Consider the following 22,347-nt stretch of genomic DNA (forward strand, 5'->3'; position numbering starts at 1 on the left):
ACATTCCCCCTCTAGGAGAGAGAGCACGCTGTAGAGCAGACCCACTGTAACCTGATCCTTCAGATCATCACAGGAGAGTCATGACATTCCCCCTCTAGGAGAGAGAGCACGCTGTAGACAGGACCCACTGTAACCTGATCCTTCAGATCATCACAGGAGAGTCATGACATTCCCCCTCTAGGAGAGAGAGCATGCTGTAGAGCAGACCCACTGGAACCTGATCCTTCAGATCATCACAGGAGAGTCATGACATTCCCCCTCTAGGAGAGAGAGCACGCTGTAGACAGGACCCACTGGAACCTGATCCTTCAGATCATCACAGGAGAGTCATGACATTCCCCCTCTAGGAGAGAGAACACGCTGTAGAGCGGACCCACTGTAACCTGATCCTTCATATCATCACAGGAGAGTCATGACATTCCCCCTCTAGGAGAGAGAACACGCTGTAGAGAGGACCCACTGTAACCTGATCCTTCAGATCATCACAGGAGAGTCATGACATTCCCCCTCTAGGAGAGAGAACACGCTGTAGACAGGACCCACTGGAACCTGATCCTTCAGATCATCACAGGAGAGTCATGACATTCCCCCTCTAGGAGAGAGAGCACGCTGTAGACAGGACCCACTGTAACCTGATCCTTCAGATCATCACAGGAGAGTCATGACATTCCCCCTCTAGGAGAGAGAACACGCTGTAGAGCAGACCCACTGGAACCTGATCCTTCAGATCATCACAGGAGAGTCATGACATTCCCCCTCTAGGAGAGAGAACACGCTGTAGACAGGACCCACTGTAACCTGATCCTTCAGATCATCACAGGAGAGTCATGACATTCCCCCTCTAGGAGAGAGAACACGCTGTAGACAGGACCCACTGTAACCTGATCCTTCAGATCATCACAGGAGAGTCATGACAACAACCACCAATGTTTTTTCCCCTCTGACATCATCGCAAGCACAATAGAACAGTAGAATATGTACTATGATGTTTTTGTACCAAGATGCTGGACGCTCCTCTCCTCCTTTTATAAACAAAATAAAAACAATAACAAAAGCGCCTGCGGGACGGCCAGTGGCTCCGTTTCACCTGCAGATCTCAGTTTTAATTACCATCACGGACACACACATACACTTGTACGTAGAGAAAACATGTAAACGTAAAATCTCCTGGACATAAAGTGATAGCAGGGTTTCAAAGAGAAAATAACCTTCACACGTACCTGTCATCCCTCATACACAGTCTGATAATGTAAGAAATACACACACAGTTCCTATGTCACAGCCCTGAGACGCGATCAGTCGACCCCCTCTACGCACCACTACAGACTCCTGGATCTCTGATGTATTTTATTCCAGACCCCCTCTACTCACCACTACAGACTCCTGGGTCTCTGATGTATTTTATTCCAGACCCCCTCTACTCACCACTACAGACTCCTGGATCTCTGATGTATTTTATTCCAGACCCCCTCTACTCACCACTACAGACTCCTGGATCTCTGATGTATTTTATTCCAGACCCCCTCTACTCACCACTACAGACTCCTGGGTCTCTGATGTATTTTATTCCAGACCCCCTCTACTCACCACTACAGACTCCTGGATCTCTGATGTATTTTATTCCAGACCCCCTCTACTCACCACTACAGACTCCTGGATCTCTGATGTATTTTATTCCAGACCCCCTCTACTCACCACTACAGACTCCTGGATCTCTGATGTATTTTATTCCAGACCCCCTCTACTCACCACTACAGACTCCTGGGTCTCTGATGTCCCTGCTGGGGTTCAGGTAATAGAAGGGTTTACACATCTCACAGGTGCGTCCCATGGTGTTGTGGAGACAGTCGTCACAGACGCCACCGTTGGCATTGCCCGTGGCCAGGTACACCGCCATGTCAAAGTGACACTGGTTGGAGTGACCGTTACAGTTGCATTCTGGGAGAGACAAAAGGACAGATATTAAAACATGAAATTAAGATTTCATTACAATCTCATTCTATTGGATTTTGACTGCTGCTGTGTGATGAGTAACTGATGAGTAGGAGATGAATAAGAAATGTCATGTTTCTTGTTATGGTTATCAAGATTGGAGTCTCATTCCTTTGGTTATGACTTTTGACTGGTGTGCTCATTATAATAATCAGGGATGTGTTGCAGATTAGAAATGCTTCTTCTCATGGCGTGCTCCACCACCACTCACTCTTGCAGGCGTTGGTGTTGCGTCCCTCAGCCGGTCTCCAGGGCACGTCGTTATGGAAGTCGTCACACAGCTCACAGTTCAGACCCTTGGTGTTGTGCTTACACACACACCTCCCATGGACCTGAGAGACAGAGAGGCTGAATTAGTCCCAGAGAATCCTAAACACACCCTCCCATGGACCTGAGAGACAGAGAGGCTGAATTAGTCCCAGAGAATCCTAAACAAACCCTCCCATGGACCTGAGAGACAGAGAGGCTGAATTAGTCCCAGAGAATCCTAAACAAACCCTCCCATGGACCTGAGAAACAGAGAAGCTGAATTAGTCCCAGAGAATCCTAAACACACCCTCCCATGGACCTGAGAGACAGAGAAGCTGAATTAGTCCCAGATAATCCTAAACAAACCCTCCCATGGACCTGAGAGACAGAGAAGCTGAATTGGTCCCAGAGAATCCTAAACAATCCCTCCCATTCTAACTCCCTTTGCATAGTTACCTCTGTTTTCAGACAACAGCAATCTTTATAGGGTAGGTCTTCTTCCATACAACACGGGGGCAGTGCTGTGTTCCTTCATTTACTCACCATGCCCTCCTCATCCTTGATCCCATCGATGGGGGCACACTCGGAGGCGTGGCCATAGCAGAAGCAGTTGCCGCGGATGATCAGCTCGTACATGGCGTAGTAGTACTTCTCCTTGATCTCCACACGGGAGTCCAGCAGGTTGTCACCCAGGGTGTGCAGCTTGGTGAAGTTCACACGCAGGTTAGTGATCTTCAGCTGATCTACACGATGCAGGCAGAGGAGGAGAAGAGAGGAAGGGGGAGGGGCGAGACATACAGATTAGGAGGTATCCAACAAGCTTTATGAACATCCTAATTCCTATCCTTCAAAGCCAAAGGAAAGGCTCCCGCTAAACCATCAATTATACCATCAATTATGACAGCCCTGAGCGTCAGTTTCTGAGTGTTACAGGCAGTGTTTCAGTGCATGGTTATGGATAAAAAAAGATATATGTTTTATTGTCACATACAGTACAACGGATAAGTACAGTGAAATGTGTTGTGTTACAGGGTTAGCCATAGTAGTACGGCACCCCTGGAACAAACGTAGGTGAAGTGCCTTACTCAAGGGTACATCGACAGATATTTCACCTTTCCTCTCTCTCCTTCTCTCTCCACTTCAACTTAGCGTTTAAACATAAACTAGATGGTAATTTCCCGTGAATAAAAATTGGCGGGACTTGCTTTTTACAAGTATTTTTTTGTGGTAGTGGAAGAAGTTTAAAATGTTTTATTTAAGCCCAAGAAGTTAATATAGTCAATGTTAAAAGTAGTAAAATAATTGGTCTGATTACATTGATAGACGACACTATCAACCTTCTTAATTTGGATTGTTGGGCCGTTAGAACACATATTTCATCCCAAATAATTACACTCAGACTAGCCTACTACACTTGTATACAGTCTCCTACTAAAATACCACAGTAAGCTGTAAAAATAGAGGACAGAATACAAGGAGACATTGGTGAAGTTTAAAATGAATTTAAAAAAACGTTATCCCTTACTTCAACCATAATCAAATCTTAATAAAATACCAATACCAAAGGATAAATCTGTTAAAATAAAGGTATGACTAGATAGATAAATAAATGGATAAATAAATAAATGAATGATACAGGCATGGAAGACGTAATGGATGGAGGGATGAAGGGATACAACGAGGTTAAGTTGGACTGATTGGTATGATAAAGGAATGAGCTGTATGGTTGAAGGTGTTGATGGTGTCTGTGTCTGTGGAATCATTGGGAGTAGCTATTGCTGTTCTCATATCAGATTTGAATATCAGAAAAGTAGACCAAGGTGCCATACCGGTTAAGTTTTTGTTGAGAAAAGTGGCCAAGGTAGCGGTTGAGCGTCAAAAGTCACAATGTTTACTCATTCTCTCATGCTTAGAATTTGAAAGTCCTGAAAAGTTCCATGGCAGTTAATTCAACAGTGGGAAGTTAGCTAAATGAGTTGATGTGGTTCCTAAAATAGCCGTACCTCTTGATTGGTAGTAGATACTTCTGTTATTTTTTCTCCAGAAGGTGGTCAAAACGGCAGTTGTTTGAAAAACTTAAGACGAAAAGTTGTTGATGTGATTACTTAAACAGCTGTATATCGTTAGATCTGTACAATATATTTCTGTTCCGATTCCAGATTAAAATAGCAGAGAAGAGAACAAAGATGTCATACCCTCTACATTTTTTGTCTAACTTGTTCGGAAAGTGGTCAAAGTAACTGATTTGTGTCAAAGTTGCATTGTTGCATTTACAGTGGATGGAAGTTGGAAGTAATGATGTCACAACGGGGAGATTTATAATGTTGAAAGAAGTCACAATATTCACACCTCTAAGCTAAAAAGCTGTGTTTTGAGGCGGCTACCTTCACTATACTCTGACGAAATACATTTTAGTATTCTTTGTGTGGCTACTTCCATTACCTCCCTCTATTTGACTACCATACAGTTCAACAGTCACTGTTTCATGAACGAAAGTAAAAGAAGAACAGAGAGAGCTTAGTGTAGAGTTACTCTGTTACATTCAACTACACTGAAAACGAGAGAGAGGCGAGAGGGGCAGACTCAAATCCAGTGCTCCTATCAGTGCTCCTATCAGTGCTCCTATCAGTGCTCCTATCAGTGCTCCTATCAGTGCTCCTATCAGTGCTCCTATCAGTGCTCCTGGCCTATCTGAGCGTATCCTTTCTCACACACAGAAGAGGTCTGTTCTCTGGATCTTGACAGGCAAAACACCACTCCCTTCAATCAGTTCCACAGGACTTTGTGGAATATCAGGCTTTTGCCAGGACCACAACAAGCCATGTCCGACTCTTATGAGTATCAGTCAGGCCACTGCTAAAGTAATTTCATTGTTATTATTAACCAACTAATGTACCTTCTGCACATAGCTCCCCCAACATCACTGACAGGATTACCTCGATCCTCTTTAAGCTATCTTGCTGTGGAGGATCTCTGCATGGGAAGTGCTCAAACTAAACCATATGCATTCTGTAACTGTATACCTCCTGACAGTCAGGCTTCATATCGCCCTCCTCTCTCCTCTATGACATCCTCCTTCCGTGTTGATATTCTGTGGCACGCTAGCAGATCCCACCGTTTCCATTACAGCAGGAACACATCAGGTTTCAGCACTTTAAATCACTGAACGCTCTAAAAATGTGTGTCTCTCTCTCTCTCTCTCTCTCTCTGTCAAACTGGAGCTAAAGCCGATATCGCCAAAGAGTTACCATAAATATGTACCATAAGGGAGAGCTAATGAGTGACTTAAACTCAAGTTCCCTTAAACAAGTGGAGATTATTAATGAGCTTGGCAGTGTGCTAGCTACTCATTCAGAGTGTCTCCGTCTGGGCAACGTGGAAACATATCCAGTTAAAGGGTCAGGGTCAACCTGTACCTTGGTTTTATTAAGACTCTTAAGAACAGAACATCCCCTGGCACTACTTAGGAAAGGCTGCTCTTGTTCCTGGGAAAACAGTGAAGCCATGCCAGTCAAAACATAAGGGACAGCTTGTGTGGGGGAGAGACAGCAGCTGTTTTTTACATTCCGCTACTTTCCCATAGTAGACAAGGCGTCAGACCTCAGATCAGAGAGCAGAGCAGCCCGTCATGGTCCATTATGTTTAGGGATTGTATGAGCATGGCTGATTGATATTAGCATATGGCAGGGTAGCAGTTGCTGTATCATGTAGGCCAGGGCTCTCCAACCCTGTTCCTGGAGAGCTACCCTCCTGTAGGTTCACACCATGGCTCTTCAACCCTGTTCCTGGAGAGCCGACTCTCCTGTAGGTTTTCAGTCCAACCCCAGGTGTAACTAACCTGATTCAGCTTATCAACCAGCTAATTATTGGAATCAGGTGCGCTAGAGGAGGGTTGGAGAGAAAACCTACAGGACGGTAGCTCTCCAGGAACAGGGTTGGAGGGCCCTGGTATAGGCTATGTGAGTTTGGCTTTACATGGAGTAAGCAGTTGCCAGTTGTAGTGACTGCTGACGGTCTCTTACTCTGAATGTTGGGGCTGTAGGGGTCCTCAATGCGGATGGCAGGGTCCAAAACTCTGTAGATGGCCTGGAGGAAGACGAGGGACACGACAGGTGGTTGAATGACATCTACATTTATGGATATATTAATATATACTGTATATCCTGTAAGGCTCAGTTGGTAGAGAATGGTGCTTGTAAGGCCAGGATTGTGGGTTCGATTCCTAGGGTCACCTTTTCGCAAAATGTATGCACCCATGACTAAGTCACTTTGAATAAAGGCGTCTACTAAATGCCATATATTACAGTATACTTATATTACTATAGAACACTAGTAATAGTGACTCTCTATATCTATAGCCAATCAGACTCACCTCTCCCTCTGTGGATGGCTCGATGTCAGAGTAGCGGGACTCACAGGTGACATCATCCACCTTGCGCAGGGGACCTTTGGATATCCCGGGGAAGACCGAGGCACAGTCGTAGGCAAAGTAGCGGTACACCTGCCAGTTACGTCCAAAATCTGCCGATCGCTCAATCACCATGGCTGCTGGGCGAAACGTCTGTGTGACAGTAGAGGAATGAGATGAGATGTGTGTAGACACATTTGATGAAGACAGAGCATTTCCATATGATGCATACATTTAACACAGTTCTAAAGGTTACTACTTTAAGTGCTCCGTGGTGTGTCTCACCTTGAAGGTCATGATTAGATGAGTGAAATGGAATTCTGCCTCGAGGTCCAGTTGAATGAAGACATCAGGCTTTCCTGAAGACAAAACGAGAGAGAGAGAGAGGGGGAGAGAGAGAGAGAGAGAGAGAGAGAGAGAGAGAGAGAGAGAGAGAGAGAGAGAGAGAGAGAGAGAGAGAGAGAGAGAGAGAGAGGGGGGGGGAGAGAGAGAGAGAGAGAGAGAGAGAGAGAGAGAGAGAGAGAGAGAGAGAGAGAGAGAGAGAGAGAGAGAGAGAGAGAGAGAGAGAGAGAGAGAGAGAGAGAGAGAGAGAGAGAGAGAGAGAGAGAGAGAGAGAGAGAGAGAGAGAGAGAGAGAGAGAGAGAGAGAGAGAGAGAGAGGGGGAGAGAGAGAGAGAGAGAGAGAGAGAGAGAGAGAGAGAGAGAGAGAGAGAGAGAGAGAGAGAGAGGGGAGAGAGAGAGAGAGAGAGAGAGAGAGAGAGAGAGAGGGGGAGAGAGAGAGAGAGAGAGAGAGAGAGAGAGAGAGAGAGAGAGAGAGAGAGAGAGGGGAGAGAGAGAGAGAGAGAGAGAGAGAGAGAGAGAGAGAGAGAGAGAGAGAGAGAGAGAGAGAGAGTGAGATCGAGAGGGAGAGGGAGAGAGAGGTTATGTCAAGCTTTATGGTGTTGCTATTAAATATATTTAAGTACATTTATTCAACATGTCATTCATCCTGTCAATCTGTCTGTTACAGGAAATGTAGAGCCATGTTTTCACCACAGTGATAACTGAACTACCAGTCTTAAGGGAACCCCCTGTCTGTCTCTTGGCTTGAGTAATGGCATCTGAACAGGAAAAAAACATTCACGTCTCGGCTGGAGACATGGTCCACCACATGGCTAAGCCCACACACTTCCTGATCACCATCCATCCTGGGGAACCGCTTGAGTTGGGCTGCTAGTCACAATGAATTGGGAGAGAAGGAGTCTTGAGTTCCAGTAGGGGGGAGGGGGGAGGGTTATGCCTTATGCCAAAAGGGTATTCCCCTTCTAGCAGCTGGAACATGTAACTGCTACAGTACAGTAAATAACATAATAACCAGAATGCCAAGCGGGTATTCCCCTTCTAGCAGCTGGAACATGTAACTGCTACAGTACAGTAAATAACATAATAACCAGAATGCCAAGCGGGTATTCCCCTTCTAGCAGCTGGAACATGTAACTGCTACAGTACAGTAAATAACATAATAACCAGAATGCCAAGCGGGTATTCCCCTTCTAGCAGCTGGAACATGCAACTGCTACAACACAGTAAATAACATAATAACCAGAATGCCAAGCGGGTATTCCCCCTCTAGCAGCTGGAACATGCAACTGCTACAGCACAGTAAATAACATAATAACCAGAATGCCAAGCGGGTATTCCCCTTCTAGCAGCTGGAACATGCAACTGCTACAGCACAGTAAACAACATAATAACCAGAGCAAAAAGTCCCATTGCAAATTTCTAACAGCTAATTTGTGGACAGGCCACAACGCAGCTCAAAGGGAATCGTCTGAGAACACCCTAAACACATGGAGATAAGTGCTTTGAGGAGCTTCTTTCTGATATTCAAATGCAGTCTGAAGTGAGTACAAACAGCAGTAAGACAACGATTAAATCCATAACTCGGCGCATTAAAAAATGAGCGAGATAATGAGAGAGTACAGCTCCATGGGTGGCAGTTCAACATTAACAGCACTAGCTAGCTACCCCTCATGCAGGCAAGGTGTGGTGTGGTGTGGTGTGGTGTGGTGTGGTGTGGTGTGTTGTGTTGTGTTGTGTTGTGGTGTGGTGTAGTGTGGTGTAGTGTGGTGTAGTGTAGTGTGGTGTGGTGTGGTGTGGTGTGTTGTGGTGTGGTGTGTTGTAGTGTGGTGTGGTGTAGTGTGGTGTGGTGTGGTGTGTTGTAGTGTAGTGTAGGGCTCCAGAGTGACGCAGCGGTCTAAGGCACTACATTGCAGTGCTAGAGGCGTCACTACAGACCATGGTTCGATTCCAGGCTGTATCACAACTGGGCCATGATTGGGAGTCCCATAGGCCGGCGCACAATTGGCCCAGCTTCGTCCGTTTGGCCGGGGGGGTAGGCTGTCATTGTAAATAAGAATATGTCCTTAACTGATTTGCCTAGTTACATAAAACGTGTAGTGAGACATAACTGTGAAAAAAGCAAATAACTCACGGAATTAAGACAGAGAGGGTCTCAGGAATCTTTTGGAGATTCATACAATCATAGAACATCCTGACATGTACACAGAGAGAGGTCAAACTGGATCTAGGCGGTTGGGGCCGTGAGTCTGTGAACCATAACCTGCACTCATTAATGAATGGCTTAATCAGGAAGGAAACAGAGTGAGAGGAAATGAGAGACAAGGTGTAGTAGAGACAAGAAGTCAGGGTGAAGGAGAGGGAGAGAAAGAGATGGAGAGGGAGGGAGGGAGGGAGGGAGGGAGGGAGGGAGAAAGAAAGAAGGAAAGAAGGAGAGAGAGAGAGGGGGAGGGAGAGGGAGGGAGGGAGAAAGAAGGAAAGAGAGAGAGAGGGGGAGGGAGAGGGAGGGAGGGAGAGAGAGAAATAAGGAAAGAAAGAGAGAGAGACCTAAGCAGGGAAAAAAGGAGCAAAGAGAAGGTAAGGGAAGAAAAGAGAGAGAAAGAGCTTTAGAGTGGGTGAGGGAACACAACAAATAGTGCTCTGTTTTTTTCCATCACTGCTGTTGTGAGGCTTGGCTAATGGAGAGCAATTAGTAACTGGTCCACTCCACCAACGGAAACAAGCCACTCGCACATCCTTCTAATAGCCTACCGGTACCTGTCCTGCAATGAAAAACCTCGTAGAAGTGGGCCACGCTGCTCTCCAGTCCAGTGGACATAAGGTACCGACCCAACCCAACCTTCCACTCCAATCCCTTAGTACAAGAGGGGGCCTCATGCGAGGGACACAGGGACTGTTGTCAAGGCGTATAGTACAAGCATCCCACTGTGCTCCATCTCACATACTCTTAAGTCCTGCCAGATCCACCATGGAGACGGGGAGTAAAAATAGTGACTGTTTCCTGTCTCCCACCTCTCAGTGTTCTACACAGAGTACAGGCAGTGCTATAGTGGTCCACAGTAGTCAATCACTCAGACATAGACCTGAAATTGGACTTTTGTCTGCAGTTTGTGAGCTCTGTATTAACAATGAAGAAGGAAAATTGCTGAGCGTTTCTCAAAATCTCATTTTCTGTCCTTCCCTCAATGTACCCTCCTCTCAATCTTTCTCTCCATCTCCCACTATTCATCTGACTCCCTCCCTCCCTCCATCTCCCACTATTAATCTGACTTACTCCCTCCCTCCCTCCTCTCACTCTTTCTCTCCATCTCCCACTATTCATCTGACTCCCCCTCCCTCCCTCCCTCCATCTCCCACTATTCATCTGACTTACTCCCTCCATCTCCCACTATTCATCTGACTCCCTCCCGCCCTCTTTCTCTCCATCTCCCACCATTCATCTGACTCCCTCCCTCCCTCCTCTCTCGCTTTCTCTCCATCTCCCACTATTCATCTGACTCCCTCCCTCCCTCCCTCCTCTCTCGCTTTCTCTCCATCTCCCACTATTCATCTTACTTCTTCCCTCCCTCCATCTCCCACTAGTCATCTGACTCCCTCCCTCCCTCCCTCTTTCCATCTCCCACTATTCATCTGACTCCCTCCCTCCCTCATCTCTCGCTTTCTCTCCATCTCCCACTATTCATCTGACTTCCTCCCTCCCTCCATCTCCCACTATCCATCTGACTCCCTCCCTCCCTCCCTCTTTCTCTCCATCTCCCACTATTCATCTGACTTCCTCCCTCCCTCCATCTCCCACTATTCATCTGACTCCCTCCCTCCCTCCCTCTTTCTCTCCCTCTCCCACTAATCATCTGACTCCCTCCCTCCCTCCATCTCCCACTATTCATCTGACTCCCTCCCTCCCTCCCTCCTCTCTCGCTTTCTCTCCATCTCCCACTATTCATCTGACTTCTTCCCTCCCTCCATCTCCCACTATTCATCTGACTCCCTCCCTCCCTCCCTCCTCTCTCGCTTTCTCTCCATCTCCCACTATTCATCTGACTTCTTCCCTCCCTCCATCTCCCACTATTCATCTGACTCCCTCCTTCCCTCCTCTCTCGCTTTCTCGCCATCTCCCACTAGTCATCTGACTCCCTCCCTCCCTCTTTCTCTCCATCTCCCACTATTCATCTGACTCCCTCCCTCCCTCCTCTCTCGCTTTCTCGCCATCTCCCACTAGTCATCTGACTCCCTCCCTCCCTCTTTCTCTCCATCTCCCACTATTCATCTGACTTCCTCCCTCCCCGCCCTCCTCTCTTCTCTCCATTTCCCACTATTCATCTGACTCCATCCCTCCCCCTCCCTCATCTCCTCTCTCCTCTTTCACGTTCCTGTCTTTGTTGGAGTTCCTGAACCAGGGTACAGCCGGGTCTGTTATTACCCCCAATTCCCATACACACAGCTGTGGGCCTGTGGCTGCTGGCTGCTCCATGCAGAGTAAACTACAGTACAGAGAGATTATGATGGAGGGTGATTTAGTGTAATGGAGGCTGTGGACCTCTGGACTTTGACGGACCTCCAGAACCATAGAAATAGAATCCATTAAGAATGGATTAATAAAATCCCTGGATGTCCAGAACAGAGCTACCAGAACTCACTGTCATGACACAATGTAGCTTCCTCTCCCTCCCTCCTTCCCTCTATCCCCCTCTCCCTCTCTCCCCCTCCCTCTCCCACCACTCCCAGTCCCCTTCTCGTCCTCCCTCTCTCCCCCTCCCTCTCCCACCACTCTTCTCTTCCTCCCTCTCTCCCCCTCCCTCTCCCACCACTCCCAGTCCCCTTCTCTTCCTCCTCCCCCCTCTCCCACCGCTCCCAATCCACCTCTCTTCCTTGGTTTTTGAGCAGACCTGTTATTAATAGTGGGAACCAAGATTAGGCATCTAATAATACTGCTTCTGTATGAGTTCATAGCAGAGGAAGCTGCATGTGGGGGCATGTCATGTTACCAAATGCAGAGGGCAAAAATAAATGAGCACAAAACACTTCTTCCCATAAAGTCAATGGTTCACTATACTTTGTCAAAAGATGGTGAAAACATGGTGAATTATTTTCTGTACAATGTTCAATTGCTGTATATACATTGAAAGGGATTCTCTGTACTTTTGTATACTTTTTAGACAGTAGTCTCTGATAATTAAAACGTCACATAATGCAGATACGTGCACGCCGTCATTGCTCTCTCTCTCTCTCTCGCTCTGCTGTGTGTGCATCTTGCTAGCTGTCACTCATATGGCAAGGGGCTGAACTTCATTGGCTGGAACTCAAAATGTTAGGGGGCGGGACCACGTGTGAGAAAAAGTAGGGAAAATGACGCTGTACAGCTTCCAGTAAACAGTTCCTTTCAAACAAGGGATTTAGTGGCTACCTGAGGTAAGACAGTAATTCTGCTCATAGATTATACATGTATGAACTACACATTGACACTTCCAACCCAAAGCATCGAGGCTCAGACAAACAGACTCCTAAATAGCTTCAATCCCCTGGCCATAAGACTGTTAAATGGCTAACAACTACTGCTCTCTCTCTCTCTCCCACAGACTATCCACACGGAATCTATGTCCATCCACAGGTCACAACACACTCAGACATAATCTACGCTGCTGCTACAATGATTATTGATTAGATGTATTACTGAATTACACTGCTGTCCATTGATTATTGATTAGATGTATTACTGAATTACACTGCTGTTCATTGATTATTGATTAGATGTATTATTGAATTACACTGCTGTTCATTGATTATTGATTAGATGTATTACTGAATTACACTGCTGCTACAATGATTATTGATTAGATGTATTACTGAATTACACTGCTGTTCATTGATTATTGATTAGATGTATTACTGAATTACACTGCTGTTCATTGATTATTGATTAGATGTATTATTGAATTACACTGCTGTTCATTGATTATTGATTAGATGTATTACTGAATTACACTGCTGCTACAATGATTATTGATTAGATGTATTACTGAATTACACTGCTGTTCATTGATTATTGATTAGATGTATTACTGAATTACACTGCTGTTCATTGATTATTGATTAGATGTATTACTGAATTACACTGCTGTCCATTGATTATTGATTAGATGTATTATTGAATTACACTGCTGTTCATTGATTATTGATTAGATGTATTACTGAATTACACTGCTGTCCATTGATTATTGATTAGATGTATTACTCCATCACGCTGCTGTCCAATGATTAATGATATTTATCCTGCTACTGGTCACTATTACTCCTGTGTACATGTACAGTGCATTCGGAAAGTATTCAGACCCCTTGACGTTTTCCACATTTTGTTACGTTACAGCCTTATTCTAAAATGTATTAAATAGTTATTTTTCCTCATCAATCTACACACAATACCGCTAAATGAATAACCAAAAACAGTTTTTCAGGGAAAAAAAGAAAAAAAAACTGAAATATCACATTTACATAATTATTCAGACCCTTTACTCAGTACTTTGTTGAAGCACCTTTGGCAGCGATTACAGCCTAAAATCTTCTTGGGTATGACGCTACAAGCTTGGCACACCTGTATTTGGGGAGTTTCTCCCATTCCTCTCTACAGATCATAACAAGCTCTGTCAGGCTGGATGGGGAGCGTCGCCGCACAGCTATTTTCCAGAGATGTTTGATCGGGTTCAAATCCGGGTTCTGGCCGGGCCACTCAAGGCCATTCATAGACTTGTCCCGAAGCCACTCCTGCGTCGTCTTCAGCTGGTTGCTGCTGGAGTAAAACTTGCACTTTTATAAGCCTGTTCATTGCACAATAATTATAAACGCAATCGTGTGCTAAAAACTGTTTTGGTGCACAATTAAAAAGAGCTAGGCTTACTATTTTTATTTCTCAACTGGTATTTTAATTGAAGCGCGCCTCCCATTCACCATTCAAGTCCAGGCAACAGGCTATCAGCATGTCACTGTTGGAAGGTGAACCTTCGCCCCCAGTCTGAAGTCCTGAGCGCTCTTGAGCAGGGTTTTCATCAAGGATCTCTCTGTACTTTGCTCCGTTCATCTTTCCCTCAATCCTGACTAGTCTCTCAGTCCACTGTCGATGAAAAACATCCCCACAGCATGATGCTGCCAACACCATGTTTCACCATAGAGATGGTGCCAGGTTTCCTCCAGATGTGACGCTTGGCATTCAGGCCAAAGAGTTCAATCTTGGATTCATCATGCCAGAGAATCTTTTTTCTCATGGTCTGAGATTCCTTTATGTGCCTTTTTGGCAAACTCCAAGCAGGCTGTTATGTTCTTTTTAGTGAGGAGTGGCTTCCGTCTGGCCACTCTACCATAAAGGCCTGATTGCTGGAGTGCTGCAGAGATGGTTGTCCATCTGGAAGGTTCTCCCATCTCCACAGAGGAACTCTGGAGCTCTGTCAGAGTGACCATCGGACTCCCCCGATTGCTCAGTTTGGCCGGGCGTCCAACTCTAGGAAGAGTCTTGGTGGTTCCTAACTTCTTCCATTTAAGAATGATGGAGGCCAATGTGTTCTTGGGGACCTTCAATGCTGCAGAAATGTTTTGGTGTTCTTCTCCAGATCTGTGCCTCGACACAATCCTGTCTTGGAGTACTATTGACAATTCCTTCGACCTCATGGCTTAGTTTTTACTCTGACATGCACTGTCAAATGTGGGACCTTATATAGACAGGTGTGTGCCTTTCCAAATCATGTCTAATCAATTGAATTTACCACAGGTTGGACTCAAATCAAGTTGTAGAAACATCTCAAGGATGATAAATGTAAACAGGATGCACCTGAGCTCAATTTTGAGTCTCATAGCAAAGTGTCTGAATACTTTTGTAAATAAGGTATTTATGTTTTTAATACATTTGAAAAAATTTATTAAAAAACCTGTTTCCACTTTGTCATTTTGGGATATTGTGTGTAGATTGATGAGAAAAAAGTATTATTTAGTCAATTTTAGAACAAGGCTGTAAGGTAACAAAATGTGGGAAAAGGGAAGGGGTCTGAATACTTTCAGAATTCACAGTATATATTACCATCAGTATATTACCATAAGAATTTATATATTCCTGCTACCAGTCAATTTTCAGCCCTGTTTACATGTATATCCTACTACCAGTCACTTTTTACAGATGTAAGATCTAATTTGAGCCAGTTTGCTACAGCAAACCCACCTCAACTACTCTAGTACCCCTGCACATTGAATAAGGTACTGGTACTGACCTGTATATACAACCACTCCAGTACCCCTGCACATTGAATAAGGTACTGGTACTGACCTGTATATACAACCACTCCAGTACCCCTGCACATTGAATAAGGTACTGGTACTGACCTGTATATACAACCACTCCAGTACCCCTGCACATTGAATAAGGTACTGGCACTGACCTGTATATACTTGCATTCTTGTGTTTCATTTAACTCTCATCGTAGTTCTCGTGAGGTTTTTATATTTGTACTTTTATTTGTTTATTATTTTTTCTATTATTATCTATATTATTATTAACACTATATTGTTGGGAAAGAGCTCTGAAGGTAAACATTGAACTGTTTTACACCTGTTGTATACTGTGCACGTGGCGAATAAACTTTAAAAGTTAAAGCGGGAGGTTTAAAAAAAGATTTATTAGTCGCCAAATTTCTGGAGCTTTAAACATGGATGTGAATGAAACCTCAATGAATACAATCTCCATTCTCACCATTCTCTGACTGCCACCAGGACTTCTTGCGGTGTGGTTTAAACGTTGTGATGACGTTCTCAATGCGGTGACTGATGGTATTGTAGACTGGGTCATATGGCCGGCGAGAGTCACACTGGAAACATTTCTTCTCATCCTACAAATGCAATCAAATTTTATTAGTCACATGCGCCAAATACAACCTTATAGTGAAATGCTTACTTACGAGCCACTAACCAACAATGCAGTTAAAAAAAAAAATATGGATAAGAATAATAAATAAAAGTTACAAGCAAATAAAGAGCAGCAGTAAAATAACAATAGCAAGACTATATACAGGAGGGTACCAGTACAAATAGTCTGGGTAGACATTTGATTAGGTGTTCAGAAGTCTTATGGCTTGGGGAAAGAAGCTGTTTAGAAGTCTCTTTGACCCAAACTTGGAGATCCGGTACCGCTTGTCGTGTGGTAGCAGAGAGAACAGTCTATGACTAGGGTGGCTGGAGTCTTTGACAATTTCTAGGGCCTTCCTCTGACACCGCCTGGTATAGAGGTCCTGGATGGCAGGAAGCTTGGCCTCAGTGATGTACTGGGCCATTCACACTACGCTCTGTAGTGCCTTGCGGTCGGAGGCCGAGCAGTTGCCATATCAGGCAGTGATGCAACCAGTCAGGATGCTCTCGATGGTGCTGCTGTAGAACCATCGGCAAACTTAATGATGGTGTTGGAGTCGTGCCTAGCCGTGCAGTCATGAGTGAACAGGGAATACAGGAGGTGACTGAGCACGCACCCCTGAGGGGCACCTGTGTTGAGGATCAGCGTGGCGGATGTGTTGTTACCTACCCTTACCACCTGGGGTGGCCCGTCAGGAAGTCCAGGATCCAGTTGCAGAGGGAGGTGTTTAGTCCCAGGGTCCTTAGCTTATTAATGAGCTTTGAGGGCACTATCGTGTTGACCGCTGAGCTGTAGTCTATGAATAGCATTCTCACATAGGTGTTCCTTTCGTCCAGGTGGGAAAGGGCAGTGTGGAGTGCAATAGAGACTGCATCATCTGTGGATCTGTTGGGGTGTTATGCAAATTGAGTGGGTCTTGGGCTTCTGGGATAATGGTGGTGATGTGAGCCATGACCAGCCTTTCGAAGCCCTTCATGGCTACAGACGTGAGTGCCAGGGGTCGATAGTTGTTTAGGCAGGTTACCTTAGTGTTCTTGGACACAGGTACTATGGTGGTCTGCTTAAAACATGTTGGTATTACAGACTCGGACAGGGAGAGGTTGAAAATGTCAGTGTAGACACTTGCCAACTGGTCAGTGCATGCTCGCAGTACACGTCCTGGTTATCCATCTGGCCCTGCGGCTTTGTGAATGTTGACCTGTTTAAAGGTCTTACTCACATCGGCTGCAGAGAGCGTGATCACACAGTCTTCTGGAACAGCTGCTGCTCTCATGCATTTTTCAGTGTTATTTGCCTCGAAGCGAGCATAGAAGTAGTTTAGCTCGTCTGGAAAGCTCGTGTCACTGGTCAGCTCTCGGCTGTGCTTCCCTTTGTAGTCTGTAATGGTTTGCAGGCCCTGCCACATCCGACGAGCGTCAGAGCCGGTGTAGTACGATTTGATCTTAGTCCCGTATTGATGCTTTAACTGTTTGATGGTTCGTTGGAGAGCATAGCGGGATTTCTTATAAGCTTCCGGGTTAGAGTCCTGCTCTTTGAAAGCGGCAGCTCTAGCCTTTAGCTCAGTGCGGATGTTGCCTGTAATCCATGGCTTCTAGTTGGGGTATGTAAGTACGATCACTGTGGGGATGACGTCCTCAATGCACTTATTGATGAAGCCAGTGACTGATGTGGTGTACTCCTCAATGCCATTAGAGGAATCCCGGAACATATTCCAGTCTGTGCTAGCAAAACAGTCCTGTAGCTTAGCAACTGCTTCATCTGACCACTTTTTTATTGATCTAGTCACTGGTGCTTCCTGCTTTAATTTTAGCTTGCAAGCAGGAATCAGGAGGATAGAATTATGGTCAGATTTGCCAAATGGAGGGTGAGGGAGAGCTTTATATGCGTCTCTGTGTGTGGAGTAAAGGTGGTCCAGAGTTTTTTTCCCACTGGTTGCACATTTAACATGCTGATAGAAATTTGGTAAAACAGATTTAAGTTTCCCTGCATTAAAGTCCACTGCTACTGGGAGCGCCGCCTCTGGGTGAGCGTTTTCTTGTTTGCTTTTGGCGGAATATAGCTCATTCAATGCTGTCTTAGTGCCAGCCTCTGACCGTGGTGGCATGTAAACAGCTACAAAAAATACAGATGAAAACTCTCTAGGTAGGTAGTGTGGTCTACAGTTTATCATGAGATACTCTACCTCAGGCGAGCAATAGCTCAAGACTTCCTTAGATATTGTGCACCAGCTGTTATTTACAAAAATACATAGTCCGCCGCCCCTTGTCTTACCAGACGCCGCTGCTCTATCTTGCCATTGCAGCGTATAACCAGCCAGCTGTATGTTGATAATGTCGTCGTTCAGCCACGACTCCGTGAAGCATAAGATACTACAGTTTTGAATGTCCGGTTGGTAGTTTAATCTTCTGCGTATGTCATCTATTTTATTCTACAAAGATTGCAAGTTTGCTAACAGAAAGGAAGGAAGTGGGGGTTTATTCGATCGCCTACGAATTCTCAGAAGGCAGCCCGCCCTCCGGCCCCCGTTTTCTCCGCCTCCTCTTCACGCAAATCACGGGGATCTGGGCCTGTTCCCAAGAAAACAGTATATCGTTCGCGTCGGCCTCGTCAGACTCGTTAAAGGACAAAAAAGGATTCTGCTAGTCCGTGGTGAGTAATCACCAGTTGCAAACAACACAAATAAACGAACAAAAAAGCACAATCGGGGTCAGAGGTTAGGAGTCAGAGGTGACACAGGTCAGGGGTCAAACAGAAGCTCGGGACAGAAGGAGGTGAGATGGTAGGTGAGAGGATGTTGGGTACACACGCACGCACGCACGCGCGCGCACGCACGCACGCACACACACACACACACACACACACACACACACACACACACACACACACACACACACACACACACACACACACACACACACACACACACACACAGACAGAGAAACATCACTTGCCTGTAGATGACTGACGATACAGTAAGGCTCTTTCTTCCTGGAGCCACAGGTAGACGAGGCCTTCAGGCTCTTCTCACGGCCCACCAAGAGGTCTCCCGTTGCGGGGTAACAGCTGCCATGGGTACAGCCGTGGGCGTGGTCGGGCACCTGGGCGGTGGCGTAGGCTAGGGCTGGAGAATAAAGAAAAAGGAGAGGATGTTAACAAAGGACAGGAAATGACACCACAGCTGGGCGTTATAGCAGAAAGTCGCTTAGAGTGAAGAAATTAAGTTAAGGTTTGCTAGATATCTCTCTCTCTCTCTCTTTCATGTCTGGCAAGACATTAGAGGACCATTTGAACTCTAATCAGTACAGGAAAAGGAAGTCAAAAGAGGAAGTGGGCCTACGTTTAATCCAGAAACCAAAACAGAGCCCAACTGAAGTCGCTGCTACTTACCAATGTTGAAAAAACACATAGATTATCTTTTGGTAGTGATGAGCAATCAACCGAAATGCTTGTTATTTTTTCGTTTTTTAAACAACAAATTGACCGAAGTCGTTAAATTATTTGAATTCCATTTCATTTGTTTTTTTTCTGTGAGCGCAATGCACAGTTTCTCTAGAGATAAATCAGATCCAGACTGAACTGTGTGATGTAGTAGGGAGTTGTAGTTTCTCTAGAGATAAATCAAGCACGAATGGTATGATGTATTAGGGAGTTGTAGTTTCTAATAGGCCAATATTCTACATAGTTTACCGACCATAATCATAATCCATTGCGCGCCTACTTGTCCGGTCTAAGATGGAGAGAAGAGATGAGGGATAGGAAGCAGCTGCTTCGTGAGGTATATCTACCTGAAAATACACGATCCAAGATTGACAGTTGGTATTGAGCAGTCATAAAAGTATGCCATATTTACTTTGAAGAACTACTAAAATAGGGATTTGGTCAGACAGCAATTATGAGACAAGGACTTGGAATTAAATAACAAACTCAAATAAACTTAAAACAATTGTAATATACACAACAACTTAAATATTTTATAAAAGTAAAGTAATGTGAATAAATGATGGTTAGCGATAAGTGATAAGCCGTAATGGGAAGTCACTACCATCATGGGACTTTTATTGATAGTTTTATGCTATTGTTACAGCATTCAACCCACATAAGGCATAATGCCTTTAAATGTGGGAAACCGAAAAGAAAACTGTGATAATTTTTCTATTATCGAACCGACCTCAAAAAGCACTAATCGCTCTGCACTATCGTTTGGGGAATGTACTGGTTAGCTGGGGCTCCCTCTGCTGGTCAAGAATGGTTGACCTGACATGCCCACTCAACCTACAGCAACTCAACCTACAGCAACTCAACCTACAGCAGCTCAACCTACAGCAGCTCAACCTACAGCAGCTCAACCTACAGCAGCTCAACCTACAGCAACTCAACCTACAGCAGCTCAACCTACAGCAGCTCAACCTACAGCAACTCAACCTACAGCAGCTCAACCTAAAGCAGCTCAACCTACAGCAGCTCAACCTACAGCAGCTCAACCTACAGCAGCTCAACCTACAGCAGCTCAACCTACAGCAACTCAACCTACAGCAGCTCAACCTACAGCAGCTCAACCTACAGCAACTCAACCTACAGCAGCTCAACCTAAAGCAGCTCAACCTACAGCAGCTCAACCTACAGCAACTCAACCTACAGCAGCTCAACCTACAGCAACTCAACCTACAGCAGCTCAACCTACAGCAGCTCAACCTACAGCAGCTCAACCTACAGCAGCTCAACCTACAGCAGCTCAACCTACAGCAGCTCAACCTACAGCAACTCAACCTACAGCAGCTCAACCTACAGCAGCTCAACCTAAAGCAGCTCAACCTAAAGCAGCTCAACCTACAGCAACTCAACCTACAGCAGCTCAACCTACAGCAGCTCAACCTACAGCAGCTCAACCTACAGCAACTCAACCTATAGCAGCTCAACCTATAGCAGCTCAACCTACAGCAGCTCAACCTACAGCAACTCAACCTATAGCAGCTCAACCTACAGCAGCTCAACCTACAGCAACTCAACCTATAGCAGCTTAACCTACAGCAGCTCAACCTACAGCAGCTCAACCTACAGCAGATCAACGTGGAGACATAGCCAAAGGTCAACTGGGAGGTTAACGAGGCCAGCACAGCAGGAAAGTGAGTGTGTGTGTGTGTGTGTGTGTGTGTGTGTGTGTGTGTGTGTGTGTGTGTGTGTGTGTGTGTGTGTGTGTGTGTGTGTGTGTGTGTGTGTGTGTGTGTGTGTGTGTGTGTGTGTGTGTGTGCATGTGAGCTTGTCTGTGCGCGTCTGTGTGTGTTAGTCTGTTTGCGTGTGTATGTGCATGCGTGTTTGTGTGACTTGCTAGATTAAATGTGTGTGGGGAAGGGTTTCCGTTAGCCAGCAATTGCCGGCTTTTGGCTGATAAAAAAAAATGAAAAGCTGTTGCCTGCCAAAATGGCCGCGAGGAAAAAATCTCATTGCTAAATTATGTTTTTTATCAATTGATGGAAATACATTTGACCTTCGTGCTTATTGAGGATCATCACGGGACGTTTTACTCCATACATCTTCCCTGACACCCAAAAGTACTCGTTACATTTTGACAGGAAAATGGTCCAATTCACACACCTATCAAGAGAACATCCCTGGTCATCCCTACTGCCTCTGAATTGGCGAACTCACTAAACACAAATGCTTTACTTGTAAATTATGTCTGAGTGTTGTAGTGTGCCCCTGGCTATCCGTAATGATGTCTGAGTGTTGTAGTGTGCCCCTGGCTATCTGTAATGATGTCTGAGTGTTGTAGTGTGCCCCTGGCTATCTGTAATGATGTCTGAGTGTTGTAGTGTGCCCCTGGCTATCTGTAATGATGTCTGAGTGTTGTAGTGTGCCCCTGGCTATCTGTAATTATGTCTGAGTGTTGTAGTGTGCCCCTGGCTATCCGTCAAAAAATAAAATAAAAATTGTGTAGTCTGGTTTCACTTTTATTGAGTCATTATCTATTAAGGTATCTTTACTTTTACTCAAGCATGACAATTTAGTACTTTTTCCACCATTGGCTTATAGGCCAATGCAGCAGTAGGACTATAAATGATATTGTCAACTAAGTCAGAATACATAAAGCCGGCAAATAAAAATATGATAAATGATTTTAATTGCATTCATCTCTCTACTCAGCCCGTCTGCATCCTTTTCTGTACGTCTCGACTCGACCGATTCTTTTTAACCAATTCTCGGTCTACATCTACATCGCTTGCTGTTTGGGGTTTTAGGCTGGGTTTCTGTGTAAGCACTTTGTGACATCTGCTGATGTAAAAAAGGGCTTTTATAAGTACATTTGATTGATTGACATATGTTTACTACTTGTGATATAAGTCATGGAGAATTGATCAAAATAAACAATCAAAGGGCAAACAATTCACACAACGAAAACAATGGATGTGCAAGAATTTGGCGGGAGACAGTTAAGCCGGTCTTGAGAGAAACTCGCTTATATCTTCGCCACACACCCCTCC

At 45.2% G+C, this 22,347-nt stretch overlaps 2 protein-coding genes across 3 annotated transcripts in view; both read right to left on the reverse strand.

The window, feature by feature from the left end:
• The window catches only part of LOC139543015 (laminin subunit beta-2-like), a 72,446-nt gene that overhangs the window by 32,474 nt on the left and 17,625 nt on the right, over positions 1 to 22,347 (reverse strand). For both annotated transcript variants that reach the window (XM_071349105.1, XM_071349104.1), the window contains exons 3-10: positions 18,820 to 18,989; positions 15,716 to 15,851; positions 6,935 to 7,008; positions 6,614 to 6,802; positions 6,264 to 6,327; positions 2,785 to 2,984; positions 2,204 to 2,324; positions 1,750 to 1,938 (exon numbers count right to left, since the gene is read on the reverse strand). In XM_071349105.1, the coding sequence (XP_071205206.1) occupies positions 1,750 to 1,938; positions 2,204 to 2,324; positions 2,785 to 2,984; positions 6,264 to 6,327; positions 6,614 to 6,802; positions 6,935 to 7,008; positions 15,716 to 15,851; positions 18,820 to 18,989 (1,143 nt within the window). The remainder of the gene's footprint in view (positions 1 to 1,749; positions 1,939 to 2,203; positions 2,325 to 2,784; positions 2,985 to 6,263; positions 6,328 to 6,613; positions 6,803 to 6,934; positions 7,009 to 15,715; positions 15,852 to 18,819; positions 18,990 to 22,347) is intronic.
• LOC139543200 (keratin-associated protein 4-3-like) overlaps positions 19,583 to 22,347 on the reverse strand; it is a 9,929-nt gene continuing 7,164 nt past the window's right edge. Inside the window, exons 2-3 of the mRNA XM_071349468.1 lie at positions 20,175 to 20,665; positions 19,583 to 19,653 (exon numbers count right to left, since the gene is read on the reverse strand). Of these exons, the coding sequence (XP_071205569.1) occupies positions 19,583 to 19,653; positions 20,175 to 20,665 (562 nt within the window). The remainder of the gene's footprint in view (positions 19,654 to 20,174; positions 20,666 to 22,347) is intronic.

Source organism: Salvelinus alpinus, chromosome 17, assembly GCF_045679555.1.
Source record: "Salvelinus alpinus chromosome 17, SLU_Salpinus.1, whole genome shotgun sequence".
Lineage (NCBI taxonomy): Eukaryota > Metazoa > Chordata > Actinopteri > Salmoniformes > Salmonidae > Salvelinus > Salvelinus alpinus.